At 63.7% G+C, this 22,603-nt stretch overlaps 1 protein-coding gene across 1 annotated transcript; it reads right to left on the bottom strand.

The window, feature by feature from the left end:
• Positions 1 to 3,520: 3,520 nt before the first annotated feature.
• On the bottom strand, positions 3,521 to 22,595 carry LOC102431992 (voltage-dependent N-type calcium channel subunit alpha-1B-like). Its single transcript, XM_014450510.2, has 10 exons — positions 22,566 to 22,595; positions 14,707 to 14,810; positions 12,435 to 12,550; positions 12,181 to 12,237; positions 11,066 to 11,158; positions 8,804 to 9,013; positions 5,908 to 6,020; positions 5,395 to 5,507; positions 3,923 to 4,054; positions 3,521 to 3,713 (listed from the first exon to the last, which is right to left on the bottom strand). The coding sequence occupies exons 1-10, from the start codon at positions 22,593 to 22,595 to the stop codon at positions 3,521 to 3,523; spliced, it is 1,161 nt and encodes a 386-aa protein (XP_014305996.1).
• Positions 22,596 to 22,603: the final 8 nt, after the last annotated feature.

Below are 22,603 nucleotides of genomic sequence, written 5' to 3' on the forward strand. Positions count from 1 at the left end.
CCTCCACATCGTCTCTAAAACCGGGGATCGCTGGGTTTCCACGTCCCAGCTGCACTGGCCAAGGAAAGGCTCTCTCGGGGTCCCGACACTGGTGGCAGCCGACAGGTTTGCTGCCAGCCCACCTCTCCCGCGAGGAGCCCGGGCGTCTCTGCCACTCCCAGCTGCATTCTCTGTCTTGTCTCTTTGGTTTGGGGAAGCTGTTGGTGAGCTCTGGACTAATCCTGGTTGGTTACTTGCTGACACTGCGGAAATTTCTCCTAGTCCGTGACTTTTGTTGTTTTAATCCTCTTATGGTGTCTTTTGATGCACAGAAATCTTTCATCGTCAATTGTTAATGGTTTCCTCTGGGCTCTGTGCTTTTTGATTCCTCCTTCCCTGCCGAGTTCATGGCGTTGCCGTCTGTATGTCCTGCAATTTCAGGTTTGCTTTTCACATTTAGATCTCAATTCATCTGAACTGAAATGCAAATCCGGGCCCAGGAAGGAGTCCGACCGCTAGTTTCCTCTATGGATCACCACGCCGCCACGCCCTCGAGTGCTGTGTGCACATCTCGCTGTGAGTGAGGGCATCCATTTCTGGTCAATCCCGAGAAACTTCATTTCCTTTTTCTGTTGTTGTTCTAAGGCGCCAAGACCACGGATACCAGTGGACTCTGCGGAGGCTGCCTTTGGGGTCAGTGTTGGGTTTTATCAGATAAGCACCAGGCAGAGTGCCCCGCCCCCAGTGCCCCCCGAGCTGCTAACTGGACAGGTACCGACGCGCGCCCAGCTCACTGTGCCGTCCTCTCTCGCGCTGGCTGTGCTTTTGCTGGAGTTCTGATCCTACAGGTTTCCCTTTCTTGAATCAGTGAAGATGATGCGTTACATTCACAGCCTTTCCAATGTTAACCCCCCTGCGCTTCCAGGATAATTCAAGCTGACTGTGGAGATCACTGGAAACACCTCCGGAGGGGATTAGCCATTCCCGCGGGCGCCGTGTCTGCGGCGGCCCCTCCGTGTTCCCATCGGTTATTCTACCGCACAGAGCAAGCGGGCGCTCTCCCTGTCGTCTCTGCATAACATTGGAGTAATTTTTTCTTAAACATTCATACAACTCACTTGTAAAACGGCTGGACACGGTGGCTTAGATGGGTAGGTTTCTAACTGTTCAATTTCTGGAGTAGTTCGGGTTTTCAGTTTCTTCTTGGGTTAGTTTAATGTTCTTGCTTCTTCTAAACCAGTGGTTCTCAACCTTCCTAATGCCGCGACCCTTTAATACAGTTCCTCATGTTGTGGTGACCCCCAATGTCATTGTTACAAATTGAACATAATTAAAGCATAATGATTAATCACAAAAACAATATGTAATTATATGTGTTTTCCGATGGTCTTAGGTGACCCTTGTGAAAGGGTCGTTTGACCCCCAAAGGGGTCGCGACCCACAGGTTGAGAACCGCTGCTCTAAACCATCGCTTTACTAAATGTAGAGATGTCTGGTGCTGTTAGCCCTGGGGGCGGGGCGGTGGCGCCCCCACACTGTCTCCGCGTGTTTAGTCCCACCCCCCGAATCACAGCTCTGCAAGGACGCAGGGTGACAGGGCCTGTCCTCCAATCTTTAACGCTGCTTTCCCGGCTCCCGGCATCCTTGCTCAGAGGCTACCATCAGACTCCATCTTCCGTAGGAAACTGGCGTTCCAGGGCAGACCTGAAGATGTTCTCCTCCTCCCACGGGCCTGGAATGGTTTTTGTTCGAGTTTTGTTCACCTGCTTGGCCTCGGAGCACACACGCTCTCGGGTACATTCTGGAATGGTGCCGGCGGCCGCGCCCGTGGCTCCTTCGCAGGTGAGCTCGCCCTGTTTATCTAAAGAGCTGCCTTTCCCTGGGCCTGCTCGTGGCGCTCGGGGCCCGGCTGCCATGTTGTGTGACCAAGTCCTCCCGCTCACCTTCCGAGGACCTGGCACATATTCTTTTTCACCCACGTTTGTCCCATCACCTCCACGTCCCCAGGGCGAGCTCGCTCAGACTGTAGGTGTCCATGGCCCCCGGAGGGGGGGAGGGGGGGGCGGCACCTGCCACATGGCCTGGTCTGCAGGTTCACCACGAGCGGGGACTCAGTCCTGGGACTCAGGCCTCTGGCCCATTACCATCCTGTGGGCCTCACGCAGCCAGTCAGCGCTCCTCGGCCTCCTCTGGGGCCCGTCCTGCCCAGCGCACAGCTGACCGATGCGCGGACGCCCGCCCACCTACCTCTTCCCAACTGCGGGGTGCCTGGGCCCCGCGCCCGCACCGCTGCGGGTCTCAGCCCCCAGGCGCGGCTGTCCACGTGGCGAGGCCCTTAGATTCTAACTATTTACCGTCGCTTCTGTGCCAGCGCACAAGGGCCCGGGTCTAAACCCGAGCGCCATCCATCAGACCGTCCTTCTCTCACTCCGGCCTCTTCGCCCCCTGGGTCCCATCACCACCACCACGTCCAGGTCCTTCCTAATGACAGGCACAGCAAAGCAGCTCTGACTGCGCTCACGGCGCCTCTGCTGGGGGCCCCTGGGGCAGAGCCTCTCCCTGTGGCCCGGAGGCCCCCAGGCTGGTGCCCCCCTTCTGCCACGCCCGCGCTCCTTCCTGCTCTGGCGGACCCGGCCTGCCATCTCCCCTCGCCTGGCAGTCAGCATCCCAGTGGCCAGCTGGCCCGTGGCCTAGAGACAGAGGGCGCTCCTGCCGGGCACCGGGCAGTGTCGTGCTTGGGAAAGGCCGTGGCCTCCCTCTGCCCGTGGCCCAGCGTGGACACCTCTCCTGTGCCCCAGACGCAGGACCCTCCTTCCCACCAAGTGCTAGCAAGCTCCGGGCGCCCGGCTGTGGGAGCCAGGGCAGTGAGCATCAGAGGGCGCGGCGTGGGCGAGGTCGAGACAGTCTCAGAGCGACTGCGGGTGAGGCTAGACTGGAAGCACGAGGGGACAGGCCGGGTCCCCCTGGCCAGAAGCAGGAGTCGCCTGGGCGAGGCTGGCTCTGTTCGGCCGGGACTGAGAGGCTGCGGGGCTCCCACCGGGACGGGCGACGGGGGTCATCGAGGGAGGCGTGTGGGTGGGTCCCTCTCTAGTCGCCCAGCCTGGTTGGAAGGCCCCGTCCGGGCAGGCGCCGTGGGCTCCGGCTTGGGCTGAGGAGGCCGGCAGCCCCAGGACCAGGGGCCGCTCAGAGCCCTGCCTGCACGTGCACCTGCCAGGTGCCCGAGGGCCAGCCCCCACGCTGCTCGGCTCAGGCCTGCCGCCCCGAGGTCTGTGGACAGAAATGGCTGGCAGGGGCGGCTGTGGAGCCACAGCCCAGGGGGTAAGTGTTCGAGCAAGAGGGTCCTCAGGGGAGCCCTAGGCACACGGAGACGGGGGTGGGGAGCACCTGCAGGCAGGAGAGGATGACAGCGAGCTTGGGGCGCTTTGCTGTTTTATTCTCAAAGGATAAACAGCCGCTGGGCCCCGGGTCCGTGGGGCTGAGAGGTGGCAGGGGAGCTCCGGGGGCATCACAGGCCACGGGCCCTGCGGCCGCCCTCCTTCTGTCACGCGTGGAGAGTTGGCAGGTGGACTGTGCGCTGCAGAGGCCTGAGGAGGGACAGGAGGGCGGCCCTCCCAGCCCAGGAGAGCCGAGCAGGACAGAGAGGCCTAGGCTGGGGCCTTACCTGGAAGACAGTGAGGATGGCAGCGGGGAAGGTGTCAAAGTTGGTTGTTGGAGTCTCTTCTTTAAAGTTGAACCTGAGAAAAACAAGAAGCCTTGAGAAAGGCAGCCCATCAGGAGCCAGGACCTGCCCCGTGGCCCCAGCCCCTCACAGGCTGCACGTGGGTGACCTTTAGGTAGAGGCGGCTGGGCCAGCACCACTGCTCTGAGCACACACCCCCGCCCCAGGCACGTCCTGTCCCCCGAACAGCTGCCCTGAGCACCCCTTCCCGCCCCCGGCACGTACTGTCCCCCGAACAGCTGCATGCCCAGCAGGGCGAAGACCACGATGAACAGGAAGAGCAGGAACAGGAGGCTGATGATCGACTTCATGGAGTTGAGCAGCGACACCACCAGGTTCCGCAAGGAGTTCCAGTACCTGTCGGGGCGGCGTGCGGTCTGAGCGCAGGGCTGCACCCGGCAGGGGAGGCCAGCTCTGGACCCGGACCCCACCTTCACCCGCTCTGTGTCACACCTGTGGCTTCGGGACCTTCTGACCCCGAAGGGCCACGCCCCTGGAGGGAGGCGGAGCTTTTCTCCGCAGTTCGACCCGCCATCCCTGTCACCGGGGCCCACGGGAGTGGCACAGCCGACATGTGCAGGCTGACGGCCCTCACACCCGCTCTGGTCACTCCACTCAGCAGAACAACGCCCCCCCCTCAGGCAGCCGCCCCCGACCCGACCTCCTCCAGGCCCCCTTTCACCCAACACCCCACACCCCCAGGGCCCCGGGCAGTGCTGTGTGAGGACAGCTGCGTGGCAGCCAGAGGACCTGCGTGAGGATGTAGTCAAGTCCACGGCCCTCCCTGCAAAGACCACTATAGCGGGAGTGAAGCCTGGCCCAAGTCCCCTCAGCACCTTCAACCCCCCCACCCCCCCTCATTCTCCCGGGTCTCCCCACAGCCTGGCTGCTGACCCTCAGAGAGCCTGACCCCCTCCACCGCGGCTCCTGCTGTGCAGAGCCCAGAGCACCCAGCTTTCCTTCCAGGCACTGTGATCAGCCCAGACCCCGGGAGACCGGCCGAGTGCCCCGGAGGGACCTGGAGCCGGGGCCCGCACAGGCGCACGGACAGCTGTGCTCCCGGTCCCGCAGCGGCTGTGGCCCAGGCCGAGGCAGCTGCACAAAGACCGCGCTGGGGCATCGTGGGCCCACACCCAGCCGCTCACGTGGCGGAGCCTCCTGCCCTCAGGCAGCCGGGGCCCAGCCTGCTGTCTCCTGGTTCCGTCACCACAGCTCTAGCCATGAAGGTGCGGTCCAGCCCAGCTGTCCTCACTCCCTGCACCATCTCTGCCCCACCTCAGCCTCCTTGTGGGCGAAACAGAGCAACTCGCTGCTACAGTGACACAAGCAACCAAGTGGGATGAATGGGAGCGGACAGCGGGCCAGGGGCCAGGCGGCTCAGGTCAGCCAGGCAGAGCCTGGCGAGGAGGGACTGATGGGTGGGAGGCTGATGTGAGCTAGAGAGGCCGCCAGCGACACCGAGGCCGTCGGGACGATCCCGAGGACGGACGTGCCCCCGACGAGGCCGAGACGAAGTCATGTGGGCTGCTGGCCTGGCCGGTTCGGTCACTTTCTGTATTTATACAATTATGAGCCACAGAAAGAGTTTCCAGACACCGGAGAGCAAACCAGCCCCATGAATTCCCAGGACAACACCCCCCCAAACACACATGCTGCCTGCCCTGCCCCCCTCCCCCAGGAGCAGGCAGGGGACATACTTTGTGACCTTGAAGATCCTCAGCAGCCGGAGAGCCCGCAGCACACTGATCCCAAAGGAGGTCCCCGGCTTGATGGCCGCCCAGACCACTTCAAAGATGCTCCCCACGATGACCTGCCGGGGAGGGGGGTCAGGCTCCGGCGCCCCCCACAGCCCCGCCCTCCTGCCTCCTCGGCAGTTCAAGCACACGCCTGGCACGGAGCTGCAGGCCACAGGCCCAGGCCCGTCCTCCCTGCCAGGAGGACACGGACGGAGGGACAGACGGGAAGGGAAGGAGAAGTCCCACAGGCGGGCAGCCCACGGAGCGCCCCGCCCATCAGGGCCCGGCCAGGACAGGCCTCCCTGTCACCTGCACCTGCCGTGCACAGGCAGCCTTGCTGACCACAGGGTCACAGTCCTGCAGTCCCCTGGGTCCCCCTGGGTGGGGCAGTGGGCGGGGCTGTTGCACCTTCCAGCGAGGTCCAGCTCGGCCGCCTGGACCCCAGCGCTGACCCTGCGGAGGCTTCTCACTCACCCCGAAGTCAAAGCAGTTGAAGGAGGACCGGAAGTAGCTCCTGGGCCCCAGGCCGTACATCTTCAGGGACATCTCTGTGAGGAAGAGACCCAGGAAAACAAACTCTGCAAAGTCTAGGAGAAGCCGGAGAAGAGGGGGTTAGCGCGCAGCCTCCTCCCTCCGGCTCCAGCCCAGCCCAGCCCAGAGGACACCAGGCCCGGGCCTTTCAGGGGAGCCTTCCAGCCTGGCCTGCGGCCCCCAAGCCCTGAAATCTCAGGCCAAGGCAGGGACAACCGAGGACGGGGGTGCAGAGATGCTCACTCCAGTCCCCAAGGCGGGGCATGCCCAGTGCCGTGGACGTGAGACAGGCTCAGCCGTGAGCTCCCGGATGGGACTCGGGGTACCCAGAGCAGGGCAGATGGCAGGGCGGCCTGGACCCACCCCACTGCCTAGTCCCTGCCCCACGCCACGCTCGGATGGACCCCCCCAGCACCAGGCTGGGTTTGAACTTTGTTCAGTTTGCCCCTGCACCCTGAGCACCCCCAGTCCCGACCAGCATGCTGCTCGCTCTGTGAGTCACACAGAGGCTCCTGTGGCCGCTGCCTCCACTGGCCGAGCGGACCCTCCGGGGCCTCAGGACAGCAGGGAGGACACGCTGAGCTGGGAGCCAGGTGGGGGATTCCAGGCACAGACACTGGGGGGTTGGGGGGGTGCAGGAGTCGGAGCAAGAAAGCCCAGAGTTGCTGGAGGCCACAGAGAGCAGACCCGCTGGCCCAGCCACGGCCACACCAAGAATCCGGGCGTCGTCGGACAGGTCCGGCTGAGCCTCCTCCCCAAGCACTGAGTTGGAATCGGCTCATTTCATACAGCGGGCCAGCGGCTCTGTGCCCTCCGACCCCAGCTCAGAACCCACGGCCGCGCCCACACGAAGGCCAAGGCCGTGAGAGGGTACGAAGGGTCAGCTGGCAGCCACCGGCCAGGCTTCCGGCCTCTGGACCTCCAGCTGCTCCTGAAACAGACAGTGACGAGGGCCCCACGCCCCTGCCACCACGCACCAGACCACCTCGCTCCCGCGCTCACCGCACTCACTGCAGCCTCCGCGGCACCATGGGGGCAGGTCTGCAGCTGCCTGCACCCCGGGCGAGTGGGGACATCAACTCCACTGCCCCCTGGGCCAGCCTCAGACGGACACACGACTGTCTGTACGGCCTAAGGGCTCAGGGAGGGGACCCTCTGTCCATGGTCTGAGGACATGGACAACCAGCCCAGGGAGCAAGCCTCCTCTGAACCAACCGAAGCATCACCAGGGCACCCAGGCCGGGCGAGGAGGCCAGGAGCCTCCTGCAGAAGCTGAGGGCCAAGGTCAGAAGCAAGGACACCCACTGACCCTCAGGCAGGAACAGCTCAGGGCAGAGGGACCCCCAGCCGCCCTGAATGACTGCCCACAGGGTGGGGGCGGGGCAGGGGAAGTTGGGCCGGCCCCGAAGGGCAGCTCACAAGGCCCCAGCGACCTGGAGGCCTGAGGCTCCTGGCCACCCTCGATGTGTGATCACAAAGGCACCCCACCCCTCGGGGGTCCCCACAACAGAGCTCAGGTCCTGGGCGGGAGGCCACAGAGATGGGCCTTCCAGCCACTAACACAGGCTCAAAGCTGACGCTGCCCAGACACGCCTCCTGCTCCGGGAGATGGCGAGAGCGGCCGCAGGGGTACGGACGGGGCGAGGCGGCTGCGGAAGGGCAGCCCTGCCTGCCTGTCTGCACCCAGGAAGCCCCGCCCTGCGCTTCATGCTCAGCCTCCTCTGAGGCCGAGGAAGGGGACCACGCACTCATTCATTCATTCTGAAGGCTCATGCCCTGCAGGGGAGGCCGGAGTGGCCGTGCAGTGCATGTCACATGCTCTTCAGTCCCCGTGGTCTGCGAGCCTGAGCCCGGCTGCCTGCTGGACGCTCCCGGAAGCTCCCGGGCCCTCTGGCTCTGCTGCCTCTGCCCTTCCTCGCTGTCCACGTGACACACTTCGAGGCGGATGTGGGGAACTAGCCTGGAGCCCTCCCACATCCCCCAGGGCCTGTGGAGCCGTCAGTGTCCACGGCTCCTCGAGCCTTCAGGAGCTGCCCGGCGCAGTGCCCCCGGGGGCGTGGGGCCGGCCTGCGGGGCCAGGACTGGACAAAGGCTCTTGGGCTCAGTGGCTTCAGGCGCACGGAGCTCCCTGGGGGGAGCCAGGATGGAAGCCGGGCACTGCGGGCACGGCCCCACCAGTGGCCTGTCTCCACAGCTCGGAGCTTTCAGCTTCCAGCCCCGTGGCCTGCAGAGCCCTGGGGGTCACCCTGGCCTGGACGAGCAAGGAGCCCCGCCCTTGCTACCTTCCTCGACCTCCTGGAACGGCCACCAAGGCCGAGACCACTCGGGACTCAGACCCCCGAGGCCCTCGTCGCGGCTCACAGACGCAGGGCTGTAAGTCAGCCCTGGTTATGGACACACCCGGACCAGCCAATCAGAAAGAGGGTGGGAACGGCCAGGGGAGCCCCGGGAGCCCGACTGCCCCTCCTCGGGGACCCGGCGGGAGCGTCACCTTGTGGCAAATGACACGAGCAGCTATGCGCCCTGGCCCGTAGGTCTGAAGCCCCACAGGGAGGACCCAGGTCTGCCTGGACTGGCTGGTGCCTGGCCATCCAACCCACTCCCCCCAGTGCCCAGACCCTCCCTCGTTTCACCCCCTGAAAGGTAAGGGCTAGCCAATCAGCTCGGCTTCCTGGAACCAGGGCCCAGGTCCGAGGCCCGGGCAGCCCTGGGATGGGCCTGAGCAGCCTGTGGGGGCACTTGGGTCAGGGCGTCCCAAGGTCATGGGCAATGGCCCAGGAGTTCCAGGCTGCATCCCGGAGGTGGCTGGGGAGGAGCGGGGGCCGGGCCCACTACGTACACAGCGCAGTGGTGAGCCGCTGGGGCTGGTTGTAGTGCACCATGGCCACGCACAGCGTGTTCAGGGCCACCACGCACAGCACCACCCAGTAGAAGCTCTGCGCCTTCACCATGCGCCGCACGAAGAACCGGAACATCTTCTCCTTCCGGCGGAAGTAGGACGAGCCCTCTGTCTTCCCGCTCTTGAGGCTGGCGCGGGCGAAGGGGGACCCTGGGGAGAGGGGGCTCGCTGAGGATGTGCGGGAACAGCAGCCCCAGGACACATCCCCTCCTCCAGAGGTGCCCTCACCCCCCATAAAACCACCTTCAAGGACACTGGCCCCTGCACCCCTGCATGGGCCCTGGCCCTGCCCGTTCCACCAAGGACAGCAGCATCTCATGGGTGCTGGGCTGCGATGGGTGACGTGGTCTGTCTCCAGCCCTTGGCCACCTTCCAGGAACACAGCCCTGTGCTCCCAGGCCACCGGCTCCTCCCCGCGGCCTGGGGGCCCGCTACACCCCACCCCCCCGCCTTCTTTAACGGGTCAGCAGGGCAGGGTCTGGCTGTGAGCCGCTCCCCGCCCGCCTCAGGATTTCTCCAGCGTCTGCACTCAGGGCTGGCGTGTGCGTGCCGCTCAAAGCCCCTGGGCGTGGGCATCGGGTCCCAGGAGGGTGGGGAGTGTGGGCATATGCGTTACATGATGTCGAGCGCATCTGCACGTGTGCGCACGCACGTGTGAGTGTGTGTGTGTGTGTGTGTGTGTGTGCATGCTAAGCACACCATCAGGCTGGCGTTTCTGGGTTCAGAGATGAAAACAGGCCGAGGCCTTGAAGAGACGCGTCTACGCGGAGCAGCTGCATCAGGCAGCAGCTACCACCCTAGGCAGCCCACATAGCCCAACAGCCAGGCCTGGCAGCCCTTTCCCGGAACCCTAACGGCAGCTTCCTGGCAGGCACTCCAGATGCCACGCCCGTCCCACCCGAGGAGGACGCTGCTCCACCCCAGCCTCCCCGGCTGAGCCGGGACACAGCCTCCAGCCCCGTCCAGACAGCCACAGCCACCGCCGAGGAGCCAGAGCTGCTCAAGCCACGGGCCCTGCTGAGGGCTGCACAGCACCGAGGCCAAGGCCAGACACACCCGCTCCCTCCTCACAGGCAGCGAGGGGCACAGAGAGCCGCAGTGCAGCCTGGTCCGTGAAGCCACACTCAGACCCCATCCCTTTCTCGGTCATTCACACACACACCCCCTCCAAGACACACACTCACAGACCCACACAGGACGTACCTTGAAGCATGGCCACCCTGGAAGGAGGGGAAGAGGACACGTGATTCCGGGAGATGCTGTGAGCACATGTGGCCGGTGAGCAACCCGGTGGACTGGTCTCCGATGTATCAGAACCCAACCACTCACCTCCCGCTCTCCAGCTGACCGTGCCGGGAGAACAGTCCGCTCTGCCGGGGCCGGCTCCACGGGATCACTGCCCCCCCCACCCCCGCCTGGCTTCCCCACACCCACCTGTGCCCACAGGAGACAGCCACACACTCCCCCCCTCAGCAAAGGCAACCACGCAGGGGCATCCATGGCCATGTTTGCACCAGGCCCCTCTGGCCCCTCCCCCAGCACCCAGTCCACGGGCCAGGCAGCAGGAGCAGGAACTGCCACACCTTCCCCAGCGATAGTGCCCGTTTCCTGCCTCCGCCGGGAAACCAGGCCTCCCGCACGTGCACCAGCTCCCCCGGCGCCCCCGGCACGGCCCCCGCTCTCCAACCCACATGGCCAACTCGCGTGTCCCAAAGCAAGGCTGGACGTGAGTCCCCACCAACACTGCCCGCAGCCCCACGTGGGCTGGCTCCTCTGTCCTGTGGAGCCACCTTGATGTCTCTCTCACGCCCACGTCCACTTGGTCAGCCAACCCCGTGGGCTGGTCTCCAAATATATCCAGAATCCAACCACTCCACACCCCTTGGCGCTGCCTCCGCATCTAGGCCACCATCTGTGGGTTCCAGCAGCGGCCGGGGGAACGGCAGAGCCCGGAGCAGCCCGCAGCCAGCGAGTGCGCTGAACCAGCGAGCTCCGGCCTGGGCACAGGCGGCCTCCAGGAGCTGCCCCAGGGCACACACGGGCAAACGCTGTGTTCCCGCCCGCGGTGGGCACGGAACTAGCTTCCTTGGGCGGGGCAGGCAGTGGGGAAGGAGGGGCCCAGAGAGCGGGGCAGCCCCGGTGACGGGCAGGAAGCTGGGTCCCAGACCCCGCCCACGGAGCCAGGCGAGCCCGGACTCTCACCCACAGCACAGAGGTCTGCAAAGCGGTCCTCGCCCTCCTCGGCGTGGATCAGGTCGTTGCGGCTCTTCTTGTTGGCCGCCCGCTTCAGCACTGCTTTAAGCAAAGGGCAGAGGTGGGGACGCGTGAGCCCGTGCAGGCTGCCTGCCTCCGCCCCGCAGAGGATCCGCCGTCCTCCTGGGCCTGGGGCCCTTCCCACGTCCTGCCTGAGACGGAGGCATGGGGATGTGGGATGACTCTGGTGCTCAAGCAAAGGGACCAGAGGTATGACGGTGGCTCCTGCTGTCCCTTCTCTCCCCGGGAACGGCCTTGCCCCTAGGTGACCGGGTCAGCTGGGCAAGGCCCGGCCTGCACAGCTCCAAGCCTGCACGGCTGGCCAGGTGAGACCAGAGGTCAGGCCAGCTCTGCAGACCTGCTCACAGCCTGGCTGGGGCCCTACAGACACCCCTCCGCCTGGCCAGGTCTGCCCCGTCCTGTGGGGGAGGGGTGTGCAGGCTGCAGCCCTCCTGCCCCCGGGCTGTGACCTGTGACCTGGGCCCAGCTGGCCCTGCCCTGCCCCGTGGCCCCAGGCAGTGTCTCTCGGTGGCAGCCTGGGGCGGCCTCCCCTGGGCCCAGACAGATGCAGCTGGTTTGCCCTGAGGTTTAAAGGTGCAACAGCGGCCTGTCCCACAGAAAGCTCTATGGTGACGGGAACGTTCAGGTCTTCGCTGGCCGAGATGGAAGCACCAGCCCGGCTGCTACTGGGCACCTGAGATGTGGGCAGCGGGGCCGAGCCACTGCAGTTTCGCCTCCACTTCACTGCGAGGCACCTGCGTGGGAGCTGTCACAGCCACGCTGCCTCCTGCACAGCAAGCTCTCGGGGCCACGCTGTGAGCACAGGTACCCGCGATGCCCAGGCTGAAACCACGCGGGCATGGCTGTGCTGTGTGGACCCACGGCACAGGGCTCACCAGGAGCACGTGCTGACCATCGCAGGGCCTCCCGGGAAGGGCTCTGCCAGGCGTGTGCGCACGTGACGATGTGCAGAGGCCTGGCCTGGCAGACAGCTTCCTGCCCCACCACGCACCTGTGCACGCGTGGCCACCCGTGGGGAGGAAGTGCTACCAGGGGTGACCTACCATCCAGGGGGGACTTCTCCTCCGCGTTCTTGTCCTCCTCGGCCAGCATGACTTCCTCTGTGAGAGACACGGCCACAGCCTCAGGGCGAGCCTGCCTGCCCCGCCCCCGCGCAGCCCCCACGCAGCGCGCCTCTGCCTCTGCGTCCCAGAAACCTGCGGGCCCCCTGGGCCTTCTCCACCGGGACAGACACCCTGTGTCCCCCAGGCCGGGGCCGGACAGGAAGCCAACAGGCCAGGCGCCAGGCAGCGCTCACCGGCCTTGAAGATCCACTCCAGGTAGCCGTTGAGCTCCCGCTCGATCTGCTGCTGCCGCCGCAGCTTCAGGAAGGCCCGGCGGTTCTCCACCCGCTCGCGCTCCTTGGCGAACTCCCTGTGAGGCGGGGTGACACAGCACAGCTCAGGTCCCCGAGGCAGGGACCAGGGAGGGGCTGCGACAGGAAACCCACCGCCTGGCCTCTGACCTGAGCATGCAGAGGGCACAGCCGACCCTCCTGCTCAGACACCTACACGCACAGATGACAGCACCTCGGTCCCCGGAGGGGGCTCTGGGGGGCACGGACCAGCCACATCCCCCTGCTCAGGGCCGGCCTGCCCCTCCCTCCACCAGCCAGGCCCTGTCGTCTGTCACCCCGGAAGCCCCGGGACGAGGATTCCCCAGAGGAGACGCCCCCTGGGTCCTCTGCTGCTCGAGAGGAGGGAGGAGGAGCTGGGTCAGGACAGGCCAGGCCAGGGATAGGGAAGAAGGGAAGCATTCGAGTCCATCAGCCAACACGGAGGCTCCGGGTGAGCGGGGAGCTCACCTGCCTCCCCAGGCCCAGCCGAGCTCTCAGGCCCGCAGCACCGGGAGGAGGCCATCCACACCCACACGCTTACGAGCGCGCACACCCGTCCAGTCTGGCCGAGCTCTCCCAGCTCAGGCTCAGGGCAGGATCCAGGCCCCCCACGGCAAAGAGCATGCGGTCCTCAGCGGGAGGCTGTCTCTCTTCCAGGAAAGCGGCTCTGGACACGATGGCGTCTGGCAGGCCTGGCTCCTGGCACCCAGCCGCAGAGAGGGAGGCTTGGCTCTGCCCAGACCTGACCTCTCGCCTGAGGCCGGCGCCCGCCAGGGCCTGAGCTGCGGCATCCGGCAGGAGAGGAAAGAGCTCCTGCCTGAGCTCCCCCCAAGTTCTGAGTCACAGAACACAGGGTCCCCAGGGCAGGAGGGCCTGGGGCAGGGCCAGGGCCATGACAGTACTGCCGACTCAGCCGACAGCCACCAGCAGGGACTCGCTGCGCCACCAGGCCTGCCCTCCTCCAGCCGCAGTTAGCGGAGGAATCACCAACTGCTTCTCTGGGTGCAGGGCGGGCCCGGGCGGAGGAGGAACAGCCAGCCCTCCCTCCGGCAGCTTCCCCCGCCAGGCACACTGCAGCTGCACCAGGTCCTGCAGGCCGAGCCCCCCTCCCCCAGTCCAGGCTGCGGGTGGCACCTAATGCCGCTGCCTTGGAGAGCACCCGTGAGGGACCCACACGCTCTGCCTGGCCGCTGGCCTCAGGGACGCCCCCGCGGGGCTGGAAGAGAAGCTGGGTCCCCGGGCGGACCTGGACACCGGAGGGAGGTGCAGCCAAGATGAGGACAACCCCCCAGAGGCCAGGATGCTCCCAGCAGGAGGGCAGCTCCGCCCACCCTCCTCCTGCACATTCTCCATCGGGGCTGCTCGCAGCCGCCACCACCCAGCGCGACCAGGACTTCTACCCCGTGCCCAGCGCTCTGGGCCTGCAAACACGTGCTGGTGCCAAGCACGCCCTCACAGGAGAGGCCCCGGGCCAGGGCCAGGTCGGAGCAGAGCACGCAGGCCGGGGCCACCATGGACCCCTCGGTGGTGGTTCCTCTCCAGGCCAGAATGACAGCTGCCCCTGAGCCCACGAGGCTCCTCCCCACCTCAGGCCCCGGGCCTGAATGGAGCCCTCCGGGTGGGCGGGACAGAGACCTTCTCCAGCCGCATGGGGGGGACTGACGCCAAGGCGGGGACAGGGAGCAGGCCAGCCCACGCACGCAGCCGGGCCCTGTGTGCCCCAGGCGTGCTCCCGCTCACCCCACGTGAGTCAAGAAGCACTTTCCCTGAGGAAGGACCCCAGCCTCGCGCCCTCTTGTCCTCCCCGGGCGCGGCGGAGAGGCGATGGGTCAGGGCCGGCTGAGAGCCCAGGAGTTGCTGTGGCCGACTCAGGGCTGCTCCATTCTCTCTGGTCACCGCTGTTGCCCCAAACTCACCAGGGACCCCATCAGAGACAGCAGCAGCCCCTCCCCACAGTCAGGGCCCAGGGTGAAGGCCAGGGACAGGGGACGGTCAGGAAGAGGTCAGGATGGCAGCACAGAGAGAAGCTGGCCAGTGCTCAGGATGCTGGGAGTGCCTGCCCGCATGGAGGGCAGCCCTGTGGCCAGGCCAGGCCTCACCGCCCCCCCCCCCCCACTCCCCGGGTCACACAGGCCTGTGTCCGCGCCATCACCCGAGCACACGCAGGGGCAGCGCCAGCCGTCGCGGCTCTTACCCTGAGAGCACGCCCAGCACCAGGTTGAGCATGAAGAAGGAGCCGATGATGATGAGGGGGATGAAGTACAGCCAGTTCCAGGTGTTGCCGGCAGCATCGTTTGTCTGGAAGCAAGAGGAGATGAGGAAGGACAGGGGACAAGACAGGGTCCTCGCTATGGAGGTGCCCTGGCCCCTTCTCAAGCTCCTGGCAGAGTCCAGGCAGGGAGAGTGCAGGCGGGGACGAGGGGCCCAGGCGGGACTCGGGAAGCCCTTCTGCCCCTGCCCCACGGAGCTCTCTGGGGCCCGGCCCAGCCATGCTGCAACCGCAACGCCAAGGAGCCGGCCCAGGGCAAGGCCCCCAGGGCACCGAGGGTGGCAGGCCGGCCTCTGCCTGGACACCCCCTCCCTCCCCAGGCTGCTCCTGTGGGCAGCCCACGGCCCCCAAGGCCCACGTCTGACCACCTGTCTGCCGCAGCCTCCTCACCTCAGAGGCGGGAGCCCGGCCCATGGTCCCGAGATCAACAGGAAGCCCAAAGCCCCAGAGGACGTCCCGGCACGCGCCTGGCCCATGACAGAGCCTGCACTCGGCATGGCCTAACCGGATGCACAGAAGGGCACCTCCCGGGCCGAGGGTGCTCACAGCACAGCCCACAGAAGGCGCGGGCCCTGGATCCAGGTAACTTCCGACTGCTGTTCTGTCTGTACGGGTCCTGGTGGGTGTGGCTGGGCCCAGTGCTGGGTGCTGCGGCGGCGACCACCGGCCCTGTGCTGCTCTCTAGAGGCAGCTCCAGTCAAGGCCAGCGCCCTGGGCCGGCAGAGGCAGGACAGCCCTGGGGACTCCAGCCTCCATGTGGCCTGGGCGGGACGGACAGACTCTGCCCCGAGTTCCCGCGGCCCCGGGACCGTCTCCAACATGCGGCTCTGACTCCTGACACTGACCCGGAAAAGACGTAACGCCAGTGCCAGCCGCACCTGCCCTCGCCTCGCCAGCCCTCCTGCCACGCCTGTGGGCTATGGCGACCCCACGGAGCAGGAGCAGCGCGTGCGGCCGGCCCCCCCTACTCAGACTTGGCTCCTGCAACCTCCTCTAATGGCTCGTTCCCGGCAGCAGCCAAGCCACTCTCCTCTGCTCTTAAACAAAACAACGGGCGTGTACTTCTGGGAAGACGCGTAGACATAGCTTCCTACTGTTCCCACCCGGGACAATTAGCGCCTGGACGTCAGCCAGAGAGCAGGCCAGCCAGAGAGCAGGCGCGGGAAGACCCTGAGAAGGTGGCGGAGGGGAAGGAGGCAGACGCTGGGACCCAGGACCCACGGAGAGCGTGCGGGTGTGTACTGGTTTGTTCGTCGCCTCGTGTATCCAGACTTGTCGCTGGAGAAGCCTGCGGCCTGGAAGTGCCAATGGGCACAGCGGGAACACTCAACACAAAAGCCAGCTCTCACCACAGGGCCAGGGGCAGCCCCGCAGGACACCACTCCAGCCACACTGCTGCCACCGGTGTCCCTGCCAGCAGAGGCCCAGCAGGGAGCCAGACTCCCCCCGCCAGACTGTGATGAGGACACCCACCTGGCCACACCCACACCAGAGAACAGCAGGGGCTGGGACAGTCCCCCTCAGCAGGTGGACAGCGCGGCCGCTCCTGCCCCCCCACCCCTGTGGGAGCCTGGATTCCACTCCACGTGGCAGGAGGAGACACACCCCCCCACCCTGCTGAGGTGCTGTCAGGGGCCTCGTGGAGAGTCAGGGCTTCCACCTGCACCCGCAGTACAAGGCGACACACCCACCCACACAGCACAGACCATGCGGAGAGCAGAGGCTCACTGACCCTCCCAACCAGGGGCACCCTAGAGGCACACTACCGAGCAGACCACCCCCACCCAGCAGGAACAAGGAGCCTGAGGGAGTTTTTAACTGAATGGAAATTCATGGAACTGAATGAAACTGAGACCACAATACAGCAACTCGAAGGACAGAGCTAAAGCAGGACCAGGAGGTAAACGCACAGCAAGAGGGAAAGGTCAGATCAACAATCACACCGTAGGCTCAGCAGCTGGGTGCATGCGGGAGGCAACCAATCGCTCTCTCTCACATCAATGTTTCCCTGTCTCTCCCTTCCCTTCCACTCTCTCTAAAGGTCAATGGGAAAATACCCTTGAGTGAGAAGAATTAACCAAAAAAATTTTCAAAATAAATAAAACCACCAATAACCGAACTTTTTAAGAATATATATACAGCCCTAACCGGTTTGGCTCAGTGGATAGAGCATCGGCCTGTGGACTGAAGGGTCCCGGGTTCGATTCTGGTCAAGGGCATGTACCTTGGTTGCAGGCACATCCCCAGTAGGGGGTGTGCAGGAGGCAGCTGATCGATGTTTCTCTCTTATCGATGTTTCTAACTCTCTATCCCTCTCCCTTCTCTGTAAAAAATCAATAAAATATATTTTTTAAAAAAAGAATATAATTTCAGAGTGGAAAGAAGAGGGAGAGATAGAAACATCAGTGATGAGAGTGAATCATGAATCGACTGCCTCCTCCTGCACGCCCCTCACTGGGGATGGAGCCCACAACCCGGGCCTGTGCCATGACTGGGAATGGAACCGTGACCTCCTGGTTCCTAGGTCGACGCTCAACCACAGCCACGCCGGCCGGGCGATAAATAACCCAACTTTCAAATGGACAAAGGACCAGAATACACATTTCCCCAGAGAACACACACAGACGGTGTGATGAGGACACACAGGTGCTCCCTGCAGCCGCCACTAGGGAACTGCAGGCCTCAAAGCCAGAATGAAACACCATTCAGTGACAAGGACGGATCTCGAACCAGAAAAGCTCCACAGCAAGAACAATCCACACAGCCCGAGGGCAGGAGACACCAGGTGCTGGGTCACGGCAGAGGACACACACGTGGCCAACCAGCAGGAGGAGAGCTCCCACCAGGAGCGTGAGGAACTGAAGTCCACGCGGCCGCGGCCCTGCGTGCGTCTCCGAAGGGCTCGAGTCAAAACAGCGACGGCACCGGGAAACTCGATGACTCCCACCTGCTGTGGGATGTGAACGAACACGGCTCCCGGAGAGGTTACTTCTTAAACACTAACCACGCACGATGACAGAGCCAGCAACCGCACGCGGGCACCTCCCCAGAGGAACAAAGGCTTCCGTTTGCACAGAAACTGCGCACAGGCGTGCGGAGCCACGTTATTCCCAGCGGCCCCGGGCTGGGCGGCCCGACGCTCTCCCACGGCCGAGCGTGGAGGAGGCACAGGCTCCGCCCGCTCCACGGCCAGCCGCCAGCACCACGTCTGGGTGAACCTCCAGAGAACCATGTGGAGGGAACCGGCCAGGACAAAGCTACAGACATGACAGCCGGCACCCGGGCAGTGGCTGCCAGGGACGGGACAGCCTCCCACCGGCCGGCGACACAGCTCGTTCTGCAGGCTGTGGCCCTGGAGGACACGGCACGGACCGCGGGATCTCTGCTGTTTCCGGCCACTGTGCTCGGAAAGCCTTCACCAGGGGCACCGGTTAATAATGCGGATTCTTTCAATAGATGGAGTTACACATATGTTGGTATATATGCAATTTGATATGTGTGCTATTTTGTTGTATTGACAGCAAGCTTCAAAACTTCATATGTCAAATTTGCTGAAGGTGTTAACATCATAGATATTTTTACACTTAAAAATGTCAAATTTTGTGACAAAAAAAGAGCATTTGCGGGAAGTTTTAATTCATTATTTTGAAGAAAAGTGCTGCTGAAAGTGATCGTATACTTCGGGAAGCTTATGGTGAACATGCTCCATCTCAAGACACTTGTGAACGCTGGTTTAAACTCTTTAAAGTGATGATTTCAATGTGAAAGACAAAGAACATCCAGGTCAACCGAAAAAGTTTGAAGACCAACAATTAGAAGCATTATTGGATGAAGATGTGTGTCGAACTCAAAAACAACTTGCAGGAAGATGAAACATTGCTCAGCAAACCATGTCCGATCGTTTACAAGCAATGGGAAAGATTTTAAAGGAAGGAAAACGGGCGCCACATCAACTGAACGGAAGGCAGATGGAAAACCGAAAAGTCATCAGTAAAATGTTGCTTCAACGGCACGAAAGAAAGTCTTTTTTGCATCAAATTGTGACTGGGGACGAAAAGTGGATTTATGTTGAGAATCCCAAATGCACAAAATCACGGGTTGATCCAGGTCAACCATCAACATCCACTGCAAGGCCAAATCGCTTCGGAAAGAAGACAATGCTCTGCGTTTGGTGCGATCAGGAAGGTGTGGTGTATTACGCGCTTCCCAAACCAGGTGAAACCGTTAATCCTGATCGCTACCGACAACAAATCATCAATTTGAACCACACTTTGATTGTGAAACGACCAGAATGGGCCAGAAGACACGGCAAAGTAATTTTGCTTCATGATGACGCACCATCACACACTTCAAAACCAGTTAAAGACACGTGAAAAGATCTTGCCTGGGAAGTGTTAACCCACCCGCCAACCTATTCACCAGCCCTTGCTCCCTCAGACGACCACTTGTTCCCATCGCTGGCACACGCACTTTCTGAGCAGCACTTCAAAACGTGTGAAGAAGTGGGAAATTGGGTCTCTGAATGGTTTGCCTCAAACAAGAAAAGTTCTATTGGGGCGGATCCACAAATTACCTGAAAGATGGGGGATGTGTAGCTAGCGATGGACGTTACTTTGAATAAAGCGCTTCTGATGTTTCTCTTGAAATTATCGTGTTTTCTTTGATTACAGAATCCGCATTATTAACCGGTTGACAGTTAATCCGCATTATTAACCGGTCCACCTGGTAACTTCAGAGTCAGTTCCCGGATCTCCCTGCATCACCTCCCACCGCCCGGCTCCAGGTCCCAGAGAAAGCCCTTCCGAGTTGACTTTCTGTACCACCCTCACCTAGTACTGCCTTCCGCCTTTAACCTTTAACCTTTAACCTGCCTTCCAGGGTTCATGCCCGTCCTGCTCCGGTCACGTTTACCTGCCCCTTCCTGGAGCTCTCATGACCCCTGACCTGGCTCCTCTCGCCTCTGAGGTGGAGCCGGCTCAGCGCCAGGCCTTTGCTTCTCCATCTGCACTCGTTACCCAGGCGATCTCACCCCACCCGTGACTTCACACGGCACCAGCAGCCCTGCGTCCCTGTGTGCCCACTGCACACGCAGCACCCACTGGCATAAAATGGTCATCGAGAACTTCACGGGTCAGAGCAGAATGCAGGCTCCACCCCTCTCCTCGGCAGCAAAACTGAGCAGACACCCTGCTCCCCCCGCTCCCCCCTCCGTACCCCCACAGCTCAGCTCACACCTGATTCTTCCTCTCCTGGTCCCCCATCAGGCGACTGCAGAGCACACAGCCTAGGGGTGTGCACACGCACACGCACACGCACACGCACACGCCTTCCCCAGTACAGTGACCGTGTCAGAACCACGTGTACGGAACCCGCACTGTCTCCCACTGGCCCTGGAGGAAAGTGTGACAGGACGTCCCACAGTCACGCCCAGTAGAAAGCAGTCTGCGTTCAGAGTGTCCAGACCGGCTGCTAGCAAAGTGGTCAACATGCTCCACACAGAGAGGCCGGCACAGCTGGCCTCCGTCAGCGGGAGGGACGTGCGGAGGGACGTGAGGTCCCTGTGCCCCAGGCAGCACCCTCCCTCCACAGCTGCCGGGCTGGCTGGCAGCCAGCACAGGAACGGGGGGGGGGGGGTAGAGGGGGGACAGGCAAGCCCCTCCTTCGCCCCCGAGATAGCCGTCTCTCTGGGCCACAGGAACTCACTGGACTCCGCTGACCCCTCTCCCCAGCTGGGGCAGCCCCACCGCCTGGTTTTCAGGGGTCCGCGCTGAGTGACGCTCTCTGTTGAGACCCCATCACCCTGGGCCGGAATTTAAAAGGGCTCCTGGCTGCCCACCGTCCCCGTCCCCGTCCCCCGAGAGGCCCCCTGCTCAGGAGCCCGCGTCTGCGGGAACCAGAAAGCCCCGCCCTGGGCTGGTGAGGACAAGCCTCCCGCACCGGCCCTGCTCTCCGCTCTCCGTGTGGACAGTGGCCACCTGCTCCGGCGCCAGCCTCACGGCGCATCGCCGTCACCGCGTCCGGGGGCTCCGCCAAACTTCCAAGCTGCGTCCCGCAGCGACTGCCGGCTGGCGGCAGACCTCCCGCCAGTGTTTCTTCAGAGCGCCGGCCGAGAGCCCTTTCTCACTGACTCTCCTGTCACCCTCCACAGGCAGCTCCTCAGGGCGCGCCCAGCACCAGGGGTCCCATGGGTGTCGGATGAAGCCCCCGTGGCCCTTCCTGGAGGGGCCTCCCGCCCCCGGTCTGGTTCCTGCCCGCCCCCCGGGGGCGCAGACCCACGAGGAGTCGCATCCACTGGCCAAGCCCCGGGACCCCTGGGGGGTGCGGACGCGCTGCAGCCTCGCCCTCGGGTGGGGCTGGCGAGGATGCGGCCGGCTCAGAGCTATTTTTAGGGTCTCTCTTTGTGAAAAGTGTTCCTTGATCGGCTGAGGGAGAGAACAGCCAAGCCCGTCATCCCTGCCTTTGTCCTGCGCTCAGACAGAGCTGTCGTCAGACACGGCTTCCACTCCAGAAAGGAATCTAGTTCATTAGACCTGGGGCCAGCGCCCGAGTTCCTCATCCCTCTGCCTGCTGGGTGCCCAGCCCCCAGATTCACCGGGGCCCCCACAAGCCCCAGAGGCAGGGGCACAGGCTCCAGGAGCCGCAGCCCAGCCCCACCCTAGCGCACAAGTGAGGATTCAAACGGAAGCACCTTATGCTCCAGGGTCACCCCACCCACAGCTGCAGGAGCAGAGCACACCTTCTACCGATGCAAAACCTGGCAACCCCGGGCCACCCCTCCCGGCCGGATTCCTGGCTCCCAGGCCCCTCCCCGCCCACCTCCCACAGCCACTGGGCACTCGTTCCATGGCTCCCCTGCCCGGTGCTTCCCAGGGCTCGAGGGGGCGGGGGTGGCTGGGGGAGGGGAGGCCGTCCCGTTAAAGGAGACAGGGCTGCCCAGGACAAGGACAGGCGGGAAGGTGGGAGGGACAGGCACCGGCTCCCCCAGGGCTGCACCAGCTTCTCATGGCGACGGCCCGCACGGCACAGCAGGGCTGCCGCGCTGTCGGGTGGGAAACCAAAGAGGAAACGAGGGGACAAGGCACAGGCTCACCAGGCACCTGGCGTGGCGACAGCCGTCTCCCTGGGCCCCGGCCCAGTTCAGCCCCGACTCTCCCCACCCGCAGGCAGCCCCGTCCCTTCTCCACCAGGAGGCAGCAGGGAGCTGAGCTCGAGGTGCACACAGCGACCCCCAGTGAGCTTTGTCGCCTCCTCCTTGCAGCGGGTTCACGCTGACCCTTGGTTCACGGACAAGACTCCTCCCAGGCCCGAAGTGAAGCGAGCGACGGAACAGGACGCCAGGGGCTGCCGCGGCCTCGCCCCGCGTGGGCAGCAGGAGACGGCTCTGCACCTGTCTTCTCTGACCGCCACCACCTGCCTCAGTCGCTTTCCTAGCAGAAGCTGCAGGCCCCAGTTAAGGGTCTGAGTGTGCCCAGCCGTGTGGCTCAGTGGTGAGCATCGGCCTAGGAACCAGGAGGTCACAGTGTGACTCCCCATCAGGGCACAGGCCCGGGTTGTGGGCTCGGTCCAGGAGGATGCGTGCAGGAGGCAGCCGACCCATGATTCTCTCTCATCACGGATGCTCCCATCTCTCTCCCTCTCCTTTCCTCTCTGAAATCAATAAAAATATTTTTTTAAATATATTTATCTTTTAAAAAAAAGAGTCTGAGCTGAGACCGATCCCCGTGGACCTCGGGGTGGGTCTGAAGGCGGAACCGGGCCGGGCGGCCGGACCGGGGCGAACTCACGTTGTAGAGGATGTCGGTCCAGCCCTCCATGGTGATGC

The sequence above is a fragment of the Myotis lucifugus genome, unplaced genomic scaffold, assembly GCF_000147115.1.
Source record: "Myotis lucifugus unplaced genomic scaffold, Myoluc2.0 scaffold_2517, whole genome shotgun sequence".
Taxonomy (NCBI): Eukaryota; Metazoa; Chordata; class Mammalia; order Chiroptera; family Vespertilionidae; genus Myotis; species Myotis lucifugus.

Excerpts from the sequence above, each read along its gene's own strand:
- LOC102431992 (XM_014450510.2), bottom strand. The coding sequence starts at position 22,595 with ATGGAGGGCTGGACCGACATCCTCTACAAC. Across the intron at positions 5,508-5,907 it reads TCAACTGCTTTGACTTCGGG|GTCATCGTGGGGAGCATCTT; the intron begins GTGAGTGAGAAG and ends CCTCCCCGGCAG. Across the intron at positions 4,055-5,394 it reads AGGATCTTCAAGGTCACAAA|GTACTGGAACTCCTTGCGGA; the intron begins GTATGTCCCCTG and ends CCGCCCCGACAG.